At 38.4% G+C, this 16079-nt stretch overlaps 1 protein-coding gene across 4 annotated transcripts in view; it reads left to right on the top strand.

Moving 5' to 3' along the window:
- Positions 1 to 16079, top strand: part of cpq (carboxypeptidase Q) — a 200866-nt gene that overhangs the window by 30968 nt on the left and 153819 nt on the right. For all 4 annotated transcript variants that reach the window (XM_004915138.2, XM_031904128.1, XM_002943782.3 and 1 more), the window contains one exon: positions 9046 to 9497. In XM_004915138.2, coding sequence (XP_004915195.1) covers positions 9071 to 9497 — 427 coding nt within the window. In that variant the 5' untranslated portion in view covers positions 9046 to 9070. The remainder of the gene's footprint in view (positions 1 to 9045; positions 9498 to 16079) is intronic.

Below are 16079 nucleotides of genomic sequence, written 5' to 3'. Positions count from 1 at the left end.
CAGAACAACCTAAGCTTTCAAAATATGGTAGAATTTTTGTGTAATTCCAATTCTGTAACAAGATATAGGCTTCTAAATGTCTAAAAATGCAAAAAAAATCAAATTTTCCATAATATAATCACACATACTAGAAACAAAAATTATTTTATGCACGAATATACAACTGATTTGGAAAGTCCCATGTCTCCTGAACGTGCCAATACCAAATATATATAGTTTTATGGAGATTTCTCACTTGTATAGGTCAAAAACTCCCAGCAGTACACTACCAAATTCCCAAAGCACTGCTCCAAAAAAACTGCATACTTTGGATTTCAAGGCCAAAATTCCACTAACAGAAGGTTTATCCCAGAAAATTGTACATTTTTGGAAAGAACAGATTCTGGGGAATACAGAATAGGCACAACTGTCTGTCTACTCCAAACTATCAAGTCGCAATGCTTTCCTAAAGTTATTGGTTTTTATCAAAATTTGTGATTTTTTTTAAAAATCGCTTCAAAGCTTCTAGTCTATAGTATCTTATCTCCTACAGGTCATAAAGTAACCAAATAAAACACCCTAAATATGAATGCCTGGGGTCCACTGAACAGTTTGATGCCCAATATGTATAGGTTTACCTAAGTATGTGGCATGTAGGGGCCCCAATGTGAACATACCCCATATGAACTGTCATTTCTGTCATTTCAGCTTCTGCAAAATCAACACATTTACATCATTATATGTGGGATGAAGCTAGTAAAAAGTACGCTCACCCCAGAAAGTCATATATTTTTGGAAAGTACACATTCCCCCGAATCTAAAATGGGTACCCATGTCTTTCTACTCCAAAGTACCAAGCCGCACAGCTTTTCTAAAGTTAGCAATTTTGATGACATTTCCAAAAATCCCCTCAAAGCTTCCACTTTGAAGCATCTTATCTCCCACATAGCATTAGGTACCAAGATAAAACACCCTGAATTTGAACGCCAGGGGTCCACTGAACAGTTTGATGCCCAATATGTATAGGTTTACCTAAGTATGTGGCATGTAGGGGCCCCAATGTGAACATACCCCCATATGAACTGTCATTTCTGTCATTTCAGCTCCTGCAAAATCAACACATTTACATTATTATATGTGGGATAAAGCTACAAAAAAGTACGCTCACCCCAGAAAGTCATATATTTTTGGAAAGTACACATTCCCCCGAATCTAAAATGGGTACCCATGTCTTTCTACTCCAAAGTACCAAGCCGCACAGCTTTTCTAAAGTTAGCAATTTTGATGACATTTCCAAAAATCCCCTCAAAGCTTCCAATTTGAAGCATCTTATCTCCCACATAGCATTAGGTACCAAGATAAAACACCCTGAATTTGAACACCAGGGGTCCACTGAACAGTTTGATGCCCAATATGTATAGGTTTACCCAAGTATGTGGCATGTAGGGGCCCGAATGTGAACATACCCCCATATATACTGTCATTTCTGTCATTTCAGCTTCTGCAAAATCAACACATTTACATCATTATATGTGGGATAAAGCTAGTAAAAAGTATGCTCACCCCAGAAAGTCATATATTTTTGGAAAGTACACATTCCCCCGAATCTAAAATGGGTACCTATGTCTTTCTACTCCAAAGTACCAAGCCGCACAGCTTTTCTAAAGTTAGCAATTTTGATGACATTTCCAAAAATCCCCTCAAAGCTTCCACTTTGAAGCATCTTATCTCCCACATAGCATTAGGTACCAAGATAAAACACCCTGAATTTGAACGCCAGGGGTCCACTAAACAGTTTGATGCCCAATATGTATAGGTTTACCTAAGTATGTGGCATGTAGGGGCCCCAATGTGAACATACCCCCATATGAACTGTCATTTCTGTCATTTCAGCTCCTGCAAAATCAACACATTTACATTATTATATGTGGGATAAAGCTACAAAAAAGTACGCTCACCCCAGAAAGTCATATATTTTTGGAAAGTACACATTCCCCCGAATCTAAAATGGGTACCCATGTCTTTCTACTCCAAAGTACCAAGCCGCACAGCTTTTCTAAAGTTAGCAATTTTGATGACATTTCCAAAAATCCCCTCAAAGCTTCCACTTTGAAGCATCTTATCTCCCACATAGCATTAGGTACCAAGATAAAACACCCTGAATTTGAACACCAGGGGTCCACTGAACAGTTTGATGCCCAATATGTATAGGTTTACCCAAGTATGTGGCATGTAGGGGCCCGAATGTGAACATACCCCCATATATACTGTCATTTCTGTCATTTCAGCTCCTGCAAAATCAACACATTTACATCATTATATGTGAGATAAAGCTACAAAAAAGTACGCTCACCCCAGAAAGCCATATATTTTTGGAAAGTACACATTCCCCCGAATCTAAAATGGGTACCCATGTCTTTCTACTCCAAAGTACCAAGCCGCACAGCTTTTCTAAAGTTAGCAATTTTGATGACATTTCCAAAAATCCCCTCAAAGCTTCCATTTTGAAGCATCTTATCTCCCACATAGCATTAGGTACCAAGATAAAACACCCTGAATTTGAACGCCAGGGGTCCACTGAACAGTTTGATGCCCAATATGTATAGGTTTACCTAAGTATGTGGCATGTAGGGGCCCCAATGTGAACATACCCCCATATATACTGTCATTTCTGTCATTTCAGCTCCTGCAAAATCAACACATTTACATTATTATATGTGGGATAAAGCTACAAAAAAGTACGCTCACCCCAGAAAGTCATATATTTTTGGAAAGTACACATTCCCCCGAATCTAAAATGGGTACCCATGTCTTTCTACTCCAAAGTACCAAGCCGCACAGCTTTTCTAAAGTTAGCAATTTTGATGACATTTCCAAAAATCCCCTCAAAGCTTCCACTTTGCAGCATCTTATCTCCCACATAGCATTAGGTACCAAGATAAAACACCCTGAATTTGAACACCAGGGGTCCACTGAACAGTTTGATGCCCAATATGTATAGGTTTACCCAAGTATGTGGCATGTAGGGGCCCGAATGTGAACATACCCCCATATATACTGTCATTTCTGTCATTTCAGCTCCTGCAAAATCAACACATTTACATCATTATATGTGAGATAAAGCTACAAAAAAGTACGCTCACCCCAGAAAGCCATATATTTTTGGAAAGTACACATTCCCCCGAATCTAAAATGGGTACCCATGTCTTTCTACTCCAAAGTACCAAGCCGCACAGCTTTTCTAAAGTTAGCAATTTTGATGACATTTCCAAAAATCCCCTCAAAGCTTCCATTTTGAAGCATCTTATCTCCCACATAGCATTAGGTACCAAGATAAAACACCCTGAATTTGAACGCCAGGGGTCCACTGAACAGTTTGATGCCCAATATGTATAGGTTTACCTAAGTATGTGGCATGTAGGGGCCCCAATGTGAACATACCCCCATATATACTGTCATTTCTGTCATTTCAGCTCATGCAAAATCAACACATTTACATCATTATATGTGGGATAAAGCTACAAAAAAGTACGCTCACCCCAGAAAGTCATATATTTTTGGAAAGTACACATTCCCCCGAATCTAAAATGGGTACCCATGTCTTTCTACTCCAAAGTACCAAGCCGCACAGCTTTTCTAAAGTTAGCAATTTTGATGACATTTCCAAAAATCCCCTCAAAGCTTCCACTTTGCAGCATCTTATCTCCCACATAGTGTTAGGTACCAAGATAAAACACCCTAAATTTGAACGCCAGGGGTCCACTGAACAGTTTGATGCCCAATATGTATAGGTTTACCTAAGTATGTGGCATGTAGGGGCCCCAATGGGAACATACCCCCATATGATCTATCATTTCAGCTCCTGCAAAATCAACACATTTACATCCTTTATGTGGGATAATGCTACAAAAAAAGTACATTCACCCCAGAAAGCCATATATTTTTGGAAAATACACATCCCCCCGAATCTATAATGGGTAAATATTTCTTATTGCTACAAAGTACCAAGCTGTAAAGCTTTCCTAAGTTTGCAGATTTATATGACATTTTCGAAAATCGCATAAAAATGTTGCAATTTGCCGCATTTATCTCTCACAATTTCTTGATAAAGATCAGATAAAGACAAATCACCCCAAAAAGGAACACCGGAGGTCTACTGAACAGTTTGATGCCCAATATGCATAGATATACCAAAGTCTGCGGTATGTACTGAACCCAAAATGAAAATAGCGCATAAGGATTTCTCGCCTGCCAGCTCAGCTTTTGCACACAGAGCCCCCTGTCAGTGTATTATGTGCCAAAACTTCCCCTAACCATACAGTGACCCCCACAAAACCATATATTTTTGGAAAGTACACATTCTGACAAATCCAACAAGGGTAAAGAGTCCTTTCTACACCAAAGTACCAATCTGCAGAGCTTTCCTAAAGTTATTGGTTTTTATGACATTTCAGAAAATCGCCTAAAAATGTTGCAATTTGTCGCATTTATCTCACACAATTTCTTGCGTACAAAGGCAAGTCACCCCAAATAGGAACACCAGAGGCCTACTGAACAGTTTGATGCCCAATATGCATAGATATACCAAAGTCTGCGGTATGTACTGAACCCAAAATGAAAATAGCGCATAAGGATTTCTCGCCTGCCAGCTCAGCTTTTGCACACAGAGCCCCCTGTCAGTGTATTATGTGCCAAAACTTCCCCTAACTATACAGAGACCCCCACAAAACCATATATTTTTGGAAAGTACACATTCTGACAAATCCAACAAGGGTAAAGAGTCCTTTCTACACCAAAGTACCAATCTGCAGAGCTTTCCTAAAGTTATTGGTTTTTATGACATTTCAGAAAATTGCCTAAAAATGTTGCAATTTGTCACATTTATCTCACACAATTTCTTGCGTACAAAGGCAAATCACCCCCAATAGGAACACCAGAGGCCTACTGAACAGTTTGATGCCCAATATGCATAGATATACCAAAGTCTGCGGTATGTACTGAACCCTAAATGAAAATAGCGCATAAGGATTTCTCGCCTGCCAGCTCAGCTTTTGCACACAGAGCCCCCTGTCAGTGTATTATGTGCCAAAACTTCCCCTAACTATACAGTGACCCCCACAAAACCATATATTTTTGGAAAGTACACATTCTGACAAATCCAACAAGGGTAAAGAGTCCTTTCTACACCAAAGTACCAAGCCGCAAAGCTTTCCTAAAGTTATCGGTTTTTATGACATTTCAGAAAATCGCCTAAAAATGTTGCAATTTGCCGCATTTATCTCACACAATTTCTTGCGTACAAAGGCAAGTCACCCCAAATAGGAACACCAGAGGCCTACTGAACAGTTTGATGCCCAATATGCATAGATATACCAAAGTCTGCGGTATGTACTGAACCCTAAATGAAAATAGCGCATAAGGATTTCTCGCCTGCCAGCACAGCTTTTGCACACAGAGCCCCCTGTCAGTGTATTATGTGCAGTAACCCCCCCCTAACTATACAGTGACCCCCAGAAAACCATATATTTTTGGAAAGTACACATTCTGATGAATTCAAAATAGGTAAAGTTATTTTTGTACACCAAAGTTACACCTGGCAAAGCTACGCTAAAAACAGATCAGGAACACTTATATAGGGATAAAATGTGATAAAACCACAAAAATTGTGCAAATCAGTGAAACAACAAAATAAGTTACATGACAGTGTAATTAGTGGCCAGAATATCTGATCCAATAGTTACGCTGTCAAAATAAACAGTTTTTAGGTAAAAGAAAATAAAAACAAAGTGGTAATATGAAAAAAAAAAAAAAAAAAAAGCAAAACAAAAAAAAACCAAAGTGTTTGTGTATACATGTGTGTACATGTGTAAAAGTTGTGTGATAGTGTGTAAGTGTGTATATGAGTGTAAATAAGTGTATAAAAGTGTGAAAAATGAAAAAAAAAAAAAAAATAAAATAAAATAAAAAAATGCTAAAATGTGTGCTGTAAGTGTGTGTAAATGTATGTAAGTGTGTATAAATGTATGTAAATGTGTGTATAAGTGTGTAAAAGTGTGTAAATGCAATAAAAAAAAAAAGTCCTTACCTGTTCCTGAAGACCGATCGCCTCCTTCGTCATTTGGGCCGGCGCTGGGGGAGAGGGAGGAAGCAGGAAGCAGCAGATGCGATGCGATCGCATCTGCTGCTTCCTGGAGGGTCCTGCGAGCGATCGGTTCGCAGGACCCTGATGACAGCCCCCCTGGCACATTGCCCAGGGGGGCTGTCATTGTTAGAAGCCCTCTGCAGCGGCGGCACATGCCGCCGCTGCAGAGGGCAGCGCTTAAACGCCAACGACGTATGAGACACGTCGTTGGCGTTTAAGCCCTTTTACTGCCAGCACGTATGCCATACGTGCTTGGCAGTAAAAGAGTTAAAGATAGGTGCCTATATTATTAGTCCAGAACATGTATAATGGCAAATAACCATCGGCAGATATGCCAAAGTCATTCCAGGTCTACACTCATTTACTGTTTATTCCGAATAGAGAAAATAGAGATAATTCAGCCTTTTTAACATTTCCAGTTGTTACCCTATTGCAGACCCCAGTGATCACTTGACAGAAGCTGGTAGGGATAGGAAATACACCAAAGAGCAGTGGTGTAACTATAGAGGAAGCAGACCCCACAGGGCTGTTAGATTCACCTTATTTTCTCTGATAATTGTGTACCCTTTCCATTGGTATCTTGAAGTCATGTCTACCTCAGGCACAGCAACTCACATAAAGTTACTCACAGTAAGAGCTCAGTCTCCCAATACCCATTATTTAGTCAAAACCATTTAAACCCTGCAATTGAAAGGGACAAAAAAACCTCTCAAAATCAACATAGACATAGAGGCAGTGGAGCACATATGGAGACTAGACAGGGGTGTAACATGGTGTTTGGGCTATGGTCAAAATACTCCAGAAAAAGGGTCCACCAGACTGATGTATTTTTCACTGTGTATTCTTAAGTTGTATGCCCTGATGTGCCAGCATGAAAGCGAAGGGTATGACGAAGGCAAATAATGTAGAAAACATCTACATTTTGTTTTTCTTCATAAAACAGAATCACATGAGATTCTGACTCATTATCTAACTGCAAGAACATTGATTTACTATCCAGTTCCAAATGCCCTTTCTTGCTAGCTGGAATTATAACATGGAAATCTGGAGGTTAGAGAAATGAGAGACAAAGAAACTTGGGTCAAACTAGTCGATAAATCATCCATCAGCACTATGACTGACACTTGTGGGGCACTGACAGGCTAATAAACCATTGGCATTACACCCTGACCAATGAAATCATCTGCTGAGCAGATATTTTCACCATATTGACATATTTAGTCCTTAAGAGAACACCAGGTTGTTTTGCAACCACACCTGTACCAGTGGTCTTACAGTGTGGCTGTTACTGACCAATAAATCAATGTGTCACCAAATTGCATCATCCTTAGGGTACTGAAGTCAGGTTTCTTGGGCCCCCATTCTTCCTTCAGCAGATTGGTACATTGTAATCCGGCATAGCCTTCCATGAATATTGGAAAAAAGTACCTGCAGAACAAGAAAAATATATTGAATAGGCCAAATAGGATACAATACAAATAAATATGAATTTGATAATTTATTGATTAAACAAAAGCACAGAAAATACAAAATAATATCCAGGAAAAATGTATGACAATTGCAGCAGAGGTTGAATAGTAGTATCAAGTTAAACAACATCATGCAGAAGAACTGAATTAGTACACTTCATGCCTGTATGCTGCAGAACTGTATAATACATTGAACCCATGAACAACATATACAATCTGTACATATAAACGGTATTTAATTATACACAGCAGAAGGGGTGTAGGTTGAAGGTGCAGCTAATTTGGCCCCGTAAAAAGTAAAATAGGATACAGGTTTTAAGGGGCAAGGCCCTCTGACAATTTGTTTCATTAGTATTCATGATTTGTTCTTATAATTCCCTTTGTAATTTGTACATTGCTGCCAAAAATGTTAACATATAATCTATAATAATAATGGACATTGACATTGTATTTATGTTTGGAAATTACTGTTAGGGATTAATAGTTGTGGTTTGACCTAATCTCTTGCAGGCAGAAGGTGTTATTTCTCTTTTTCCCCCTCTTGCACAGCAGCATACCTACATTTTTAGGGTGATGGCACATGGGACGTTTTGTCGCCCATGATAACAAAACTTCCCTTGTTGTTTCCTCACCAAGTGAGTTGATCTTCTCCCGATATCCCCACCTACGGGTGGGCGATATCGGGTAAAATGTAGGCTAATTCGATCGTTTGGCCCTGGGCCAAAGATCGAATTATATTGGCGGCAATGGGGCAGTCGGTTCGGGGACCGCATCAACGAGCTGGTGCAGTCCCCGATCCGACTAAATCTTTTAACCTGCCCGATCGATATCTGCCCAATTTCAGGCCAGATATCAGTCGGGCATGCCCCTCGTTCCTGCCCCGAATTGGCAGCTACAATCGGCCCGTGTATGGCCACCTTAAGCACCACGTATGTTTCCCCACTGGCAATTTGCAGGCTAACTGGTGGCAAAGAAACAAGGGATGTATTGTTACCTGTGGTAGCAAAGATTTATCGCTGGCAACAAAATGTCCTGTGTGCCATTACCCTTTAAAAATCTCCATTGCCCACGACAAATCTCCTCTACGGTGGGTGCCTAACTCCTCTAAATTTCTTGAGAGGCAACATCAGACGACTTTGGAAAGTTGAAGGGATAAATGTTTTCCCACTGGTGATTTACATTTTCGCTGGTGGGAAGACAATTGGAGAAGATTAGTCGCCTGTGGTAGAGGATATTTGTTGCGGGCGACTAATCACCTTGTGTGTCAGGGCTCTTGGGATAAAAATAAGAAGTCAATGAGCACGATAAGATAAACGACTCGTCAAACAGTTGTTGAGCAGCAATTGTTACCCAATATGTAAGAGGCCAGATCTAGAGATTGTAGTTGGACTAAATCACGAATGTTGCCTCTTTGTTTATTGTTTAATAACATTTCTTTTATTGTTTTCTTCTTAGGAACTTCTGAAACAAAAGCAAGGACATGAAGATCTTATTTTTGACTCTGCTATCGCTTTATGAGTTAAATATATGTTGTGGTTTTTCCAATCAAAATGTTCAAAGCAAAAGAAAATTTGAAAGGATAAAGGCAGAAATTTCCAGTTACAAAGATGTTGCCAAATCTATAATCGATCTGGTTGTCAATGGCAAAGCTCAGAACAGATCTTATGAAAGATTAGGGCTATTTGTCGATACTATAGGTAATAGGATAAGCGGTTCTGAAAACCTGAAAAATGCTATAGCATATATGTACAAAGCGCTTCAGGAGGACAAGCTAGATCGTGTTTATTTAGAGCCAGTGAAGGTGCCACACTGGGAACGTGGCGAAGAGTCTGCTATGTTGCTGGAACCAAAGAAAAAAAGCCTTGCCATTCTAGGACTAGGGGGCAGTATTGGCACTCCAACAGAAGGTAAGGCATATATTAATCTATATATTTATCAAAATAAGATCACACTGTTGCTATGTTTACAAAGCAAAGTATAATTTGTTGAACTTAAAGAACCAAATAAAGTCACCTAGGTTCATGTACATGAAATATGATGGTGACAGCTGTAGTACCCACTTAGAGCCTAGATAGTATTTTCGATGTGGGGAAGGTAGAGTCTTCATTCAAGGAATCCATAATAGTATCATTAGTGATGTCTTGGCAACCGACTACATTTTTGCTTTCATAATATGAACTGAATAGAGAGAAACACTTTTTTCTTGTGGCTGTCAACACACAGTGCACATCAGAGAGGTTGTGCAATACCTTCAAGTCAGGAAGCAATTTGGCATACAGGTATGGGACCTGTTATCCAGAATGCTCGGGACCTGAGGTTTTCCGATTAGGGGGTCTTTCCATAATTTGGATCTCCAAATTCCATACTCTAAGGGGCATATTCATTAAATCACAAGTTCGAATCCCGAAATGGGTAAAATTCGGATTGGATACGATAATTTCTGATGATCGCAAATATCACGAATATCACAGATAATATCGTATTGGTGCGAACGATTGTAAACAGCGGGAAAACCTTTCCGACTTTGATCCTTCTGCATGATTTTGGAAGCCTCTCATAGGAATCAATGGCACTCTGCAGCTCCAACCTGGCCCAAGGAAAGTCTCCCATAGGACTCAATGGCACTCTGTAGCTCCAACCCGGCCCAAGGAAAGTCTCCCATAGGGCTCAATGGCACTCTGCAGCTCCAACCCGGCCCAAGGAAAGTCTCCCATAGGGCTCAATGGCACTCTGCAGCTCCAACCTGGCCCAAGGAAAGTCACGATAACGAAGCTTGAATGAATCCGAAACTTTCGTACTTGGTGCGACAATACGATTTTTTAGCCCACATTTTGTCGCAAGGTACGAAATATCCTCCAATAAGGATTAATGATGGCCTTATGTTTAGGCCAGAGGTTAACGTAATGCTATTTCGGAATAGCTTGCCCGCATAGGTCCTACTTATGTTTGTAGTTTTAAAAGCTTCAGATAAAAAATCTTCTGCAGACCCAAGTAGGTTAGTAAGTCTAATTTTTGTTTGCTACAAAATATTATACATTTTAAATACCCAATAGGATTGTTGCCTCCAATAAGGATTACCTACCGGTATATCTTAGTTGGGATCAAGTACAGGTACTATTTTATTATTACAGAGAAAAGGGAATCATTTAACCGTTTAAATAAACCCAATAGGGCTGTTCTGCCCCAATAAGGGGTAATTATATCTTAGTTGGGATCAAGTACAGGTACTGTTTTATTATTACAGAGAAAAGGGAATCATTTAACCATGAAATAAACCCAATATGGCTGTTCTGCCCCCAGTAAGGGGTAATTATATCTTAGTTGGGATCAAGTACAGGTACTGTTTTATTATTACAGAGAAAAGGGAATCATTTAACCATGAAATAAACCCAATAGGGCTGTTCTGCCCCCAGTAAGGGGTAATTATATCTTAGTTGGGATCAAGTACGAGGTACTGTTTTATTATTACAGAGAAAAGGGAATCATTTAACCATGAAATAAACCCAATAGGGCTGTTCTGCCCCCAGTAAGGGGTAATTATATCTTAGTTGGGATCAAGTACGAGGTACTGTTTTATTATTACAGAGAAAAAAGAAATAATTTTTAAAAAATTTAATTATTTGAATTATTATTATAATGGGGTCTATATGACCTTCATGTTATTCTGAGCTTTCTGGATAACGGGTTACTGGATAATGGATCCCATATCTGTATTTGAAAGATCTCCCCAATAATGCATCCAATGCAGAAAAGAGAAGCTTACATAAAAATCTTGAAATGTAGAAAAATTATGAAAGCTAAAATTAAAGTAAACTGAGCTCCCTCCTGATGCGGGTAGCCCAACACTGGCGGGGGCAGTTTCTTTTAAGTAAAAACTATTGTTTCCTCCAGCTAGAGTGGGGCTTCTATTAGCCTGCACCTCTGGTGGGGGAAACAATATTGGGATGATAGGTGCCCTTTAAATTTGAGCAGTCTATTTCTCTGCTTCATCATGTCAGATGGCTCTTTAAAGCTCACATAGCTTCAAGGCTTAAAAGTTAGAAAGAGGACTAGGATAAAGCTGTGGGGGGCTGTGTGCTATGGTCAAAGGTAAAGAGATGGAAAATTCAGTGGCTTGAACTGAACTGAGAGAAAAGCCAGAAGTCAGGACAGGTAGCAAGCAGCTGATCCAATAAAATAAAAAAAAGGTCAGATGCCTGCAACAAACTCACACTCCATTAAAGAGGTACTGTGAAATAAAAACAGGTCATAAAAAATGGGGTAAAGACAAAGAACAAACTAACAAGTAAGTCAAAATGGTCATACATATATTTAGAAACGTAACAGATTGATTGTAGAGGTTTATTTATCAGTGTAAATTAGAGTTTGCCACATCTACCACTATGTTCATTTCTGTGGGATTCTTAGGGGTGTATTTATCAAAGGGTAAACTCTCCCACTGATAAATATGCACTTAAAATTGCCAGAGAAATGAATAGAGAGCAGTGGCAAGCTCTAGTTTCACTCTTTGATAAATATGTCCCAACTGTGCTTTTCTTACTATATTGCTAAGCTTTGTGAGTGGCCATCAGTGTGCTTTAATGCTTTGTTTTCCCTGTAGTCTTAGAAAAGGCCCATTGAATAAGAACACTCCTCTCTCCTTTTGCAACGTCTTACAATAAAAGGAAAGCATTACTAGAAATGAAATATAAAAGGAAAAAACATATTGCCTCCAGATGTGCCCTGAGGCACCAGTATGACCCACAATATTCCAAAGCAATGGAGCCTGCTGTGCAAAAGATTCCCACCCCTGTTAGCAGGAAGGTTTAAAAAGTTTTAAGGGCCAGAATGAGCTATTTAGAAGTGACGATATGTACTAATGCACGGGGAGTACATCCCACCAAAGTCAGTGAAAAGTTCTGCGTTTCCACTGAGCTTTTGTCTTTGGCTGAACAAACATGAACTCTTGAAAATCATTTATATTCACCTATGAGTGGTCACTTCAAAGGGCTAAGACATTTGAAATAAATCTGCTTTAATATCCTGTTTTAATGAGGCTCATTATATTGCCTTGTTTAGGCCAGAGGTCAACTTAATGCTCTTTCGGAATAGCTTGCCCTCATAGGTCCTACTTATGTTTGTAGTTTTAAAAGCTTCAGATAAAAAATCTTCTGCAGACCCAATGTTTTTATTCTTGGAATCTAAGTCTCATTTTTGCTCAAAAAAGTTTGCTACAAAATATTTTACATTTTAAATACCTAAATACCCAATCGGATTGTTTTTTCTCCAGTAAGGATTCCCTTTATCTTGGTTGGGATCAAGCACACAGTACTGTTTTATTATTACAGAGAAAAGGGAATTATTTAACCATTAAATAAACCCAATAGGACTGTTCTGCCCCAATAAGGGGTAAGTATATCTTAGTTGGGATCAAGTACAGGTACTGTTTTATTATTACAGAGAAAAGGGAATCATTTAACCATTAAATAAACCCAATAGGACTGTTTTGCCCCCAATAAGGGGTAATTATATCTTAGTTGGGATCAAGTACAGGTACTGTTTTATTATTACAGAGAAAAGGGAATCATTTAACCATTAAATAAACCCAATAGGGCTGTTCTGCCCCCAATAAGGGGTAATTATATCTTAGTTGGGATCAAGTACAGGTACTGTTTTATTATTACAGAGAAAAGGGAATCATTTAACCATTAAATAAACCCAATAGGGCTGTTCTGCCCCCAATAAGGGGTAATTATATCTTAGTTGGGATCAAGTACAGGTACTGTTTTATTATTACAGAGAAAAGGGAATCATTTAACCATTAAATAAACCCAATAGGGCTGTTCTGCCCCCAATAAGGGGTAATTATATCTTAGTTGGGATCAAGTACAGGTACTGTTTTAATATTACAGAGAAAAGGGAATCATATAACCATGAAATAAACCCAATAGGGCTGTTCTGCCCCCAATAAGGGGTAATTTTATCTTAGTTGGGATCAAGTACAGGTACTGTTTTATTATTACAGAGAAAAGGGAATCATTTAACCATTAAATAAACCCAATAGGGCTGTTCTGCCCCCAATAAGGGGTAATTATATCTTAGTTGGGATCAAGCACACAGTACTGTTTTATTATTACAAACATTAAGGAAATCATTTTGAAAAAAATAGTTATTTGCATAAAATAGAGTCTATGAGAGATGGCCTGTCTGTAATTAAGAACTTTCTGGATAAGACTCAGTATTTGTATATATCATTACATTTAATTCTTGATGTCACTTGTGTTACATGACTCCACGAAACACGTGCATTATAAATATAATATAAAAGGATGTTAGAAGTTCCATGACCTGTAATAACAGAGCTTGGACTATGGCCTTTATACAGGTCATGGATCTCTTTGCTAACTTCTAATATCCTTATATTTTACAATACAGAGTACATTATTCTTAATGATATATCTTATATAGTGATATATAAATATATATCAATTACATCCTTTATTTATATACCCTAGGCTGCTAACTAATGGGTATTGTACATTTATATCATCATTGGTAGAACAATAGTACAGTATTATAGGGTTCACAGAACCTGCATATTTATATTTAGAGATGCAGGCTTGGTAATCCCAAAGAGCATTTAGGCTATCCTGAACCAATTCGCACCTAACCTACCCAGGAATGTAGCAAAGCTGTATTCTGCTGCTCTATTAATCTGCGGCATTGCTGCCATTGGTTTATGTAAATGCAAATATTCAGTAAGGCAATATTTTCTGCGTACAGTAGGATGGTTATAAAGCTTTATTGTGCATGACTAGTGTCCTTACCCTTCTCTAAAGACTTATTAGTCCATTAATATTAAATTTCAAGAAACTGAGCAGGGAGACGGATGTAAATTTCCGTTGTTTCAACTTGAACTTTAGGGCTTGTGGCATAAGGGACATATTCGCTGCAAATGCATTCAAGGGATATATTTTGCTGAGGTCATCATGCTGACCCTGCCAAAAAGCTTGTCATTCAATGCAAACTCAAATGCACCATTTCTTGAGTATAAAAGCAATAATTTCTCATATCTTAGTCCTTGCTGGTAATCACAAAAACATTTTTTTGAAATTCATTATATTACATCCATATACGTAGAATATGCTATTTAGTACCTACATTGCCAGCTGTAATGGCAAACTAAAGGGCCCTAATCTTATTTTCATTTGAACTAAAATATATGTTGTAAAGCCCAATGTATGCTTTAATCCTAATTGCCAGGACCCGGGTTTGGCACTAAATTAAAAAATGCACCGGCCTTTGGCAGAAACATTTTAGACCCAATGGCCCTATGCATTGATCCAGGCATTTGCAGTACAGAAATTCTTGAGCAATTTCTGTACCACACATATGCAAAACTTTATTCGACCCAGTGGATGCTTGGGAAGAAAAGTTAAAATGGCCACTTCATACACTGCAGTATGAACCCCAGACTGGTCAATTTTTTAAACAATAGGAAAACTGGGGTCCCAGGTTAGTAATTAGAATTACTGGGGGTATCTAGTGATTTTGCCTTGCATTGTTCTTTAATAGCTTCCTTAAACAGGTTAATAGGTGTTCAGTCAGGAGAAATCCCCATAATGGCCATGCATACAGGACTAACCAGCGATACAATTGTATGCCCACCCATGCATGGCTCCTCATTTGCTCTATTGCTTTGCTCTTTGTCTCTCACTGATTCTTTTAATTACTGAATTCACTTCATATTATCTGTGTTAGTATAAGTTAAAATTCCATAGATTCTGGATCTGATACTAAAAAAGGTTTTCTGGAAAGAAACTGGTAAAAGAATGCTAAATTATTAATATTGGCATTAGATATAGACAATTAAAGGTCACATTGTGTAAGAGACACCAAGTAACATGAAACAAGAGAAGGAAACAAGCGAACACTGGAAAATAAAGAAAGCCATTTAATGCAAAAAATGCATGTGTTTTCTGTACACATTTGTACAGCTGGCCATAGTTTAACCTCATACATCATTTTCTTTGGTGGCCGACAAATGCCTGACACCACCCATGCACACTTCCAAAGATTTGCAATGTGTTATTCTTCAGTAGACTGTTCATACAGGTATAGGATCTGTTATCCAGAAAGCTCAGAATTATGGGAAGGCTGCCTCCCGTAGACTCAATTTTAAGCAAATAAATCACATTTTTGAAAATGATTTGCTTTTTCTGTGTGATAATAAATGGTGTGTTTGTACTTGCTGCCAACTAAGATATAATTAATCCTCATTGGAGGTGAAACAATTCATTGGGTTTTAATTATTTTTTTAGTAGACTTAAGGTTTGGAGATCTAAATTACGGAAAGAAAAACCCCAAACATTCTGTATAGATGGTCCCATACCTTTAAACTGAACATTTTAACGGAGAAGGAAAGCTACTGAGGCAGTTCAATGCCAATTGATTAGCCACAATAGTGCAAGCTAGAACACTAAATTTATTCTGTGGAAAGCTTTACCATA

This window comes from Xenopus tropicalis, chromosome 6, assembly GCF_000004195.4.
Source record: "Xenopus tropicalis strain Nigerian chromosome 6, UCB_Xtro_10.0, whole genome shotgun sequence".
Classification (NCBI taxonomy): Eukaryota; Metazoa; Chordata; class Amphibia; order Anura; family Pipidae; genus Xenopus; species Xenopus tropicalis.
The sequence above is the reverse complement of the archived record's forward strand: the minus strand, read 5'-3'. Positions and strand labels throughout refer to the sequence as shown.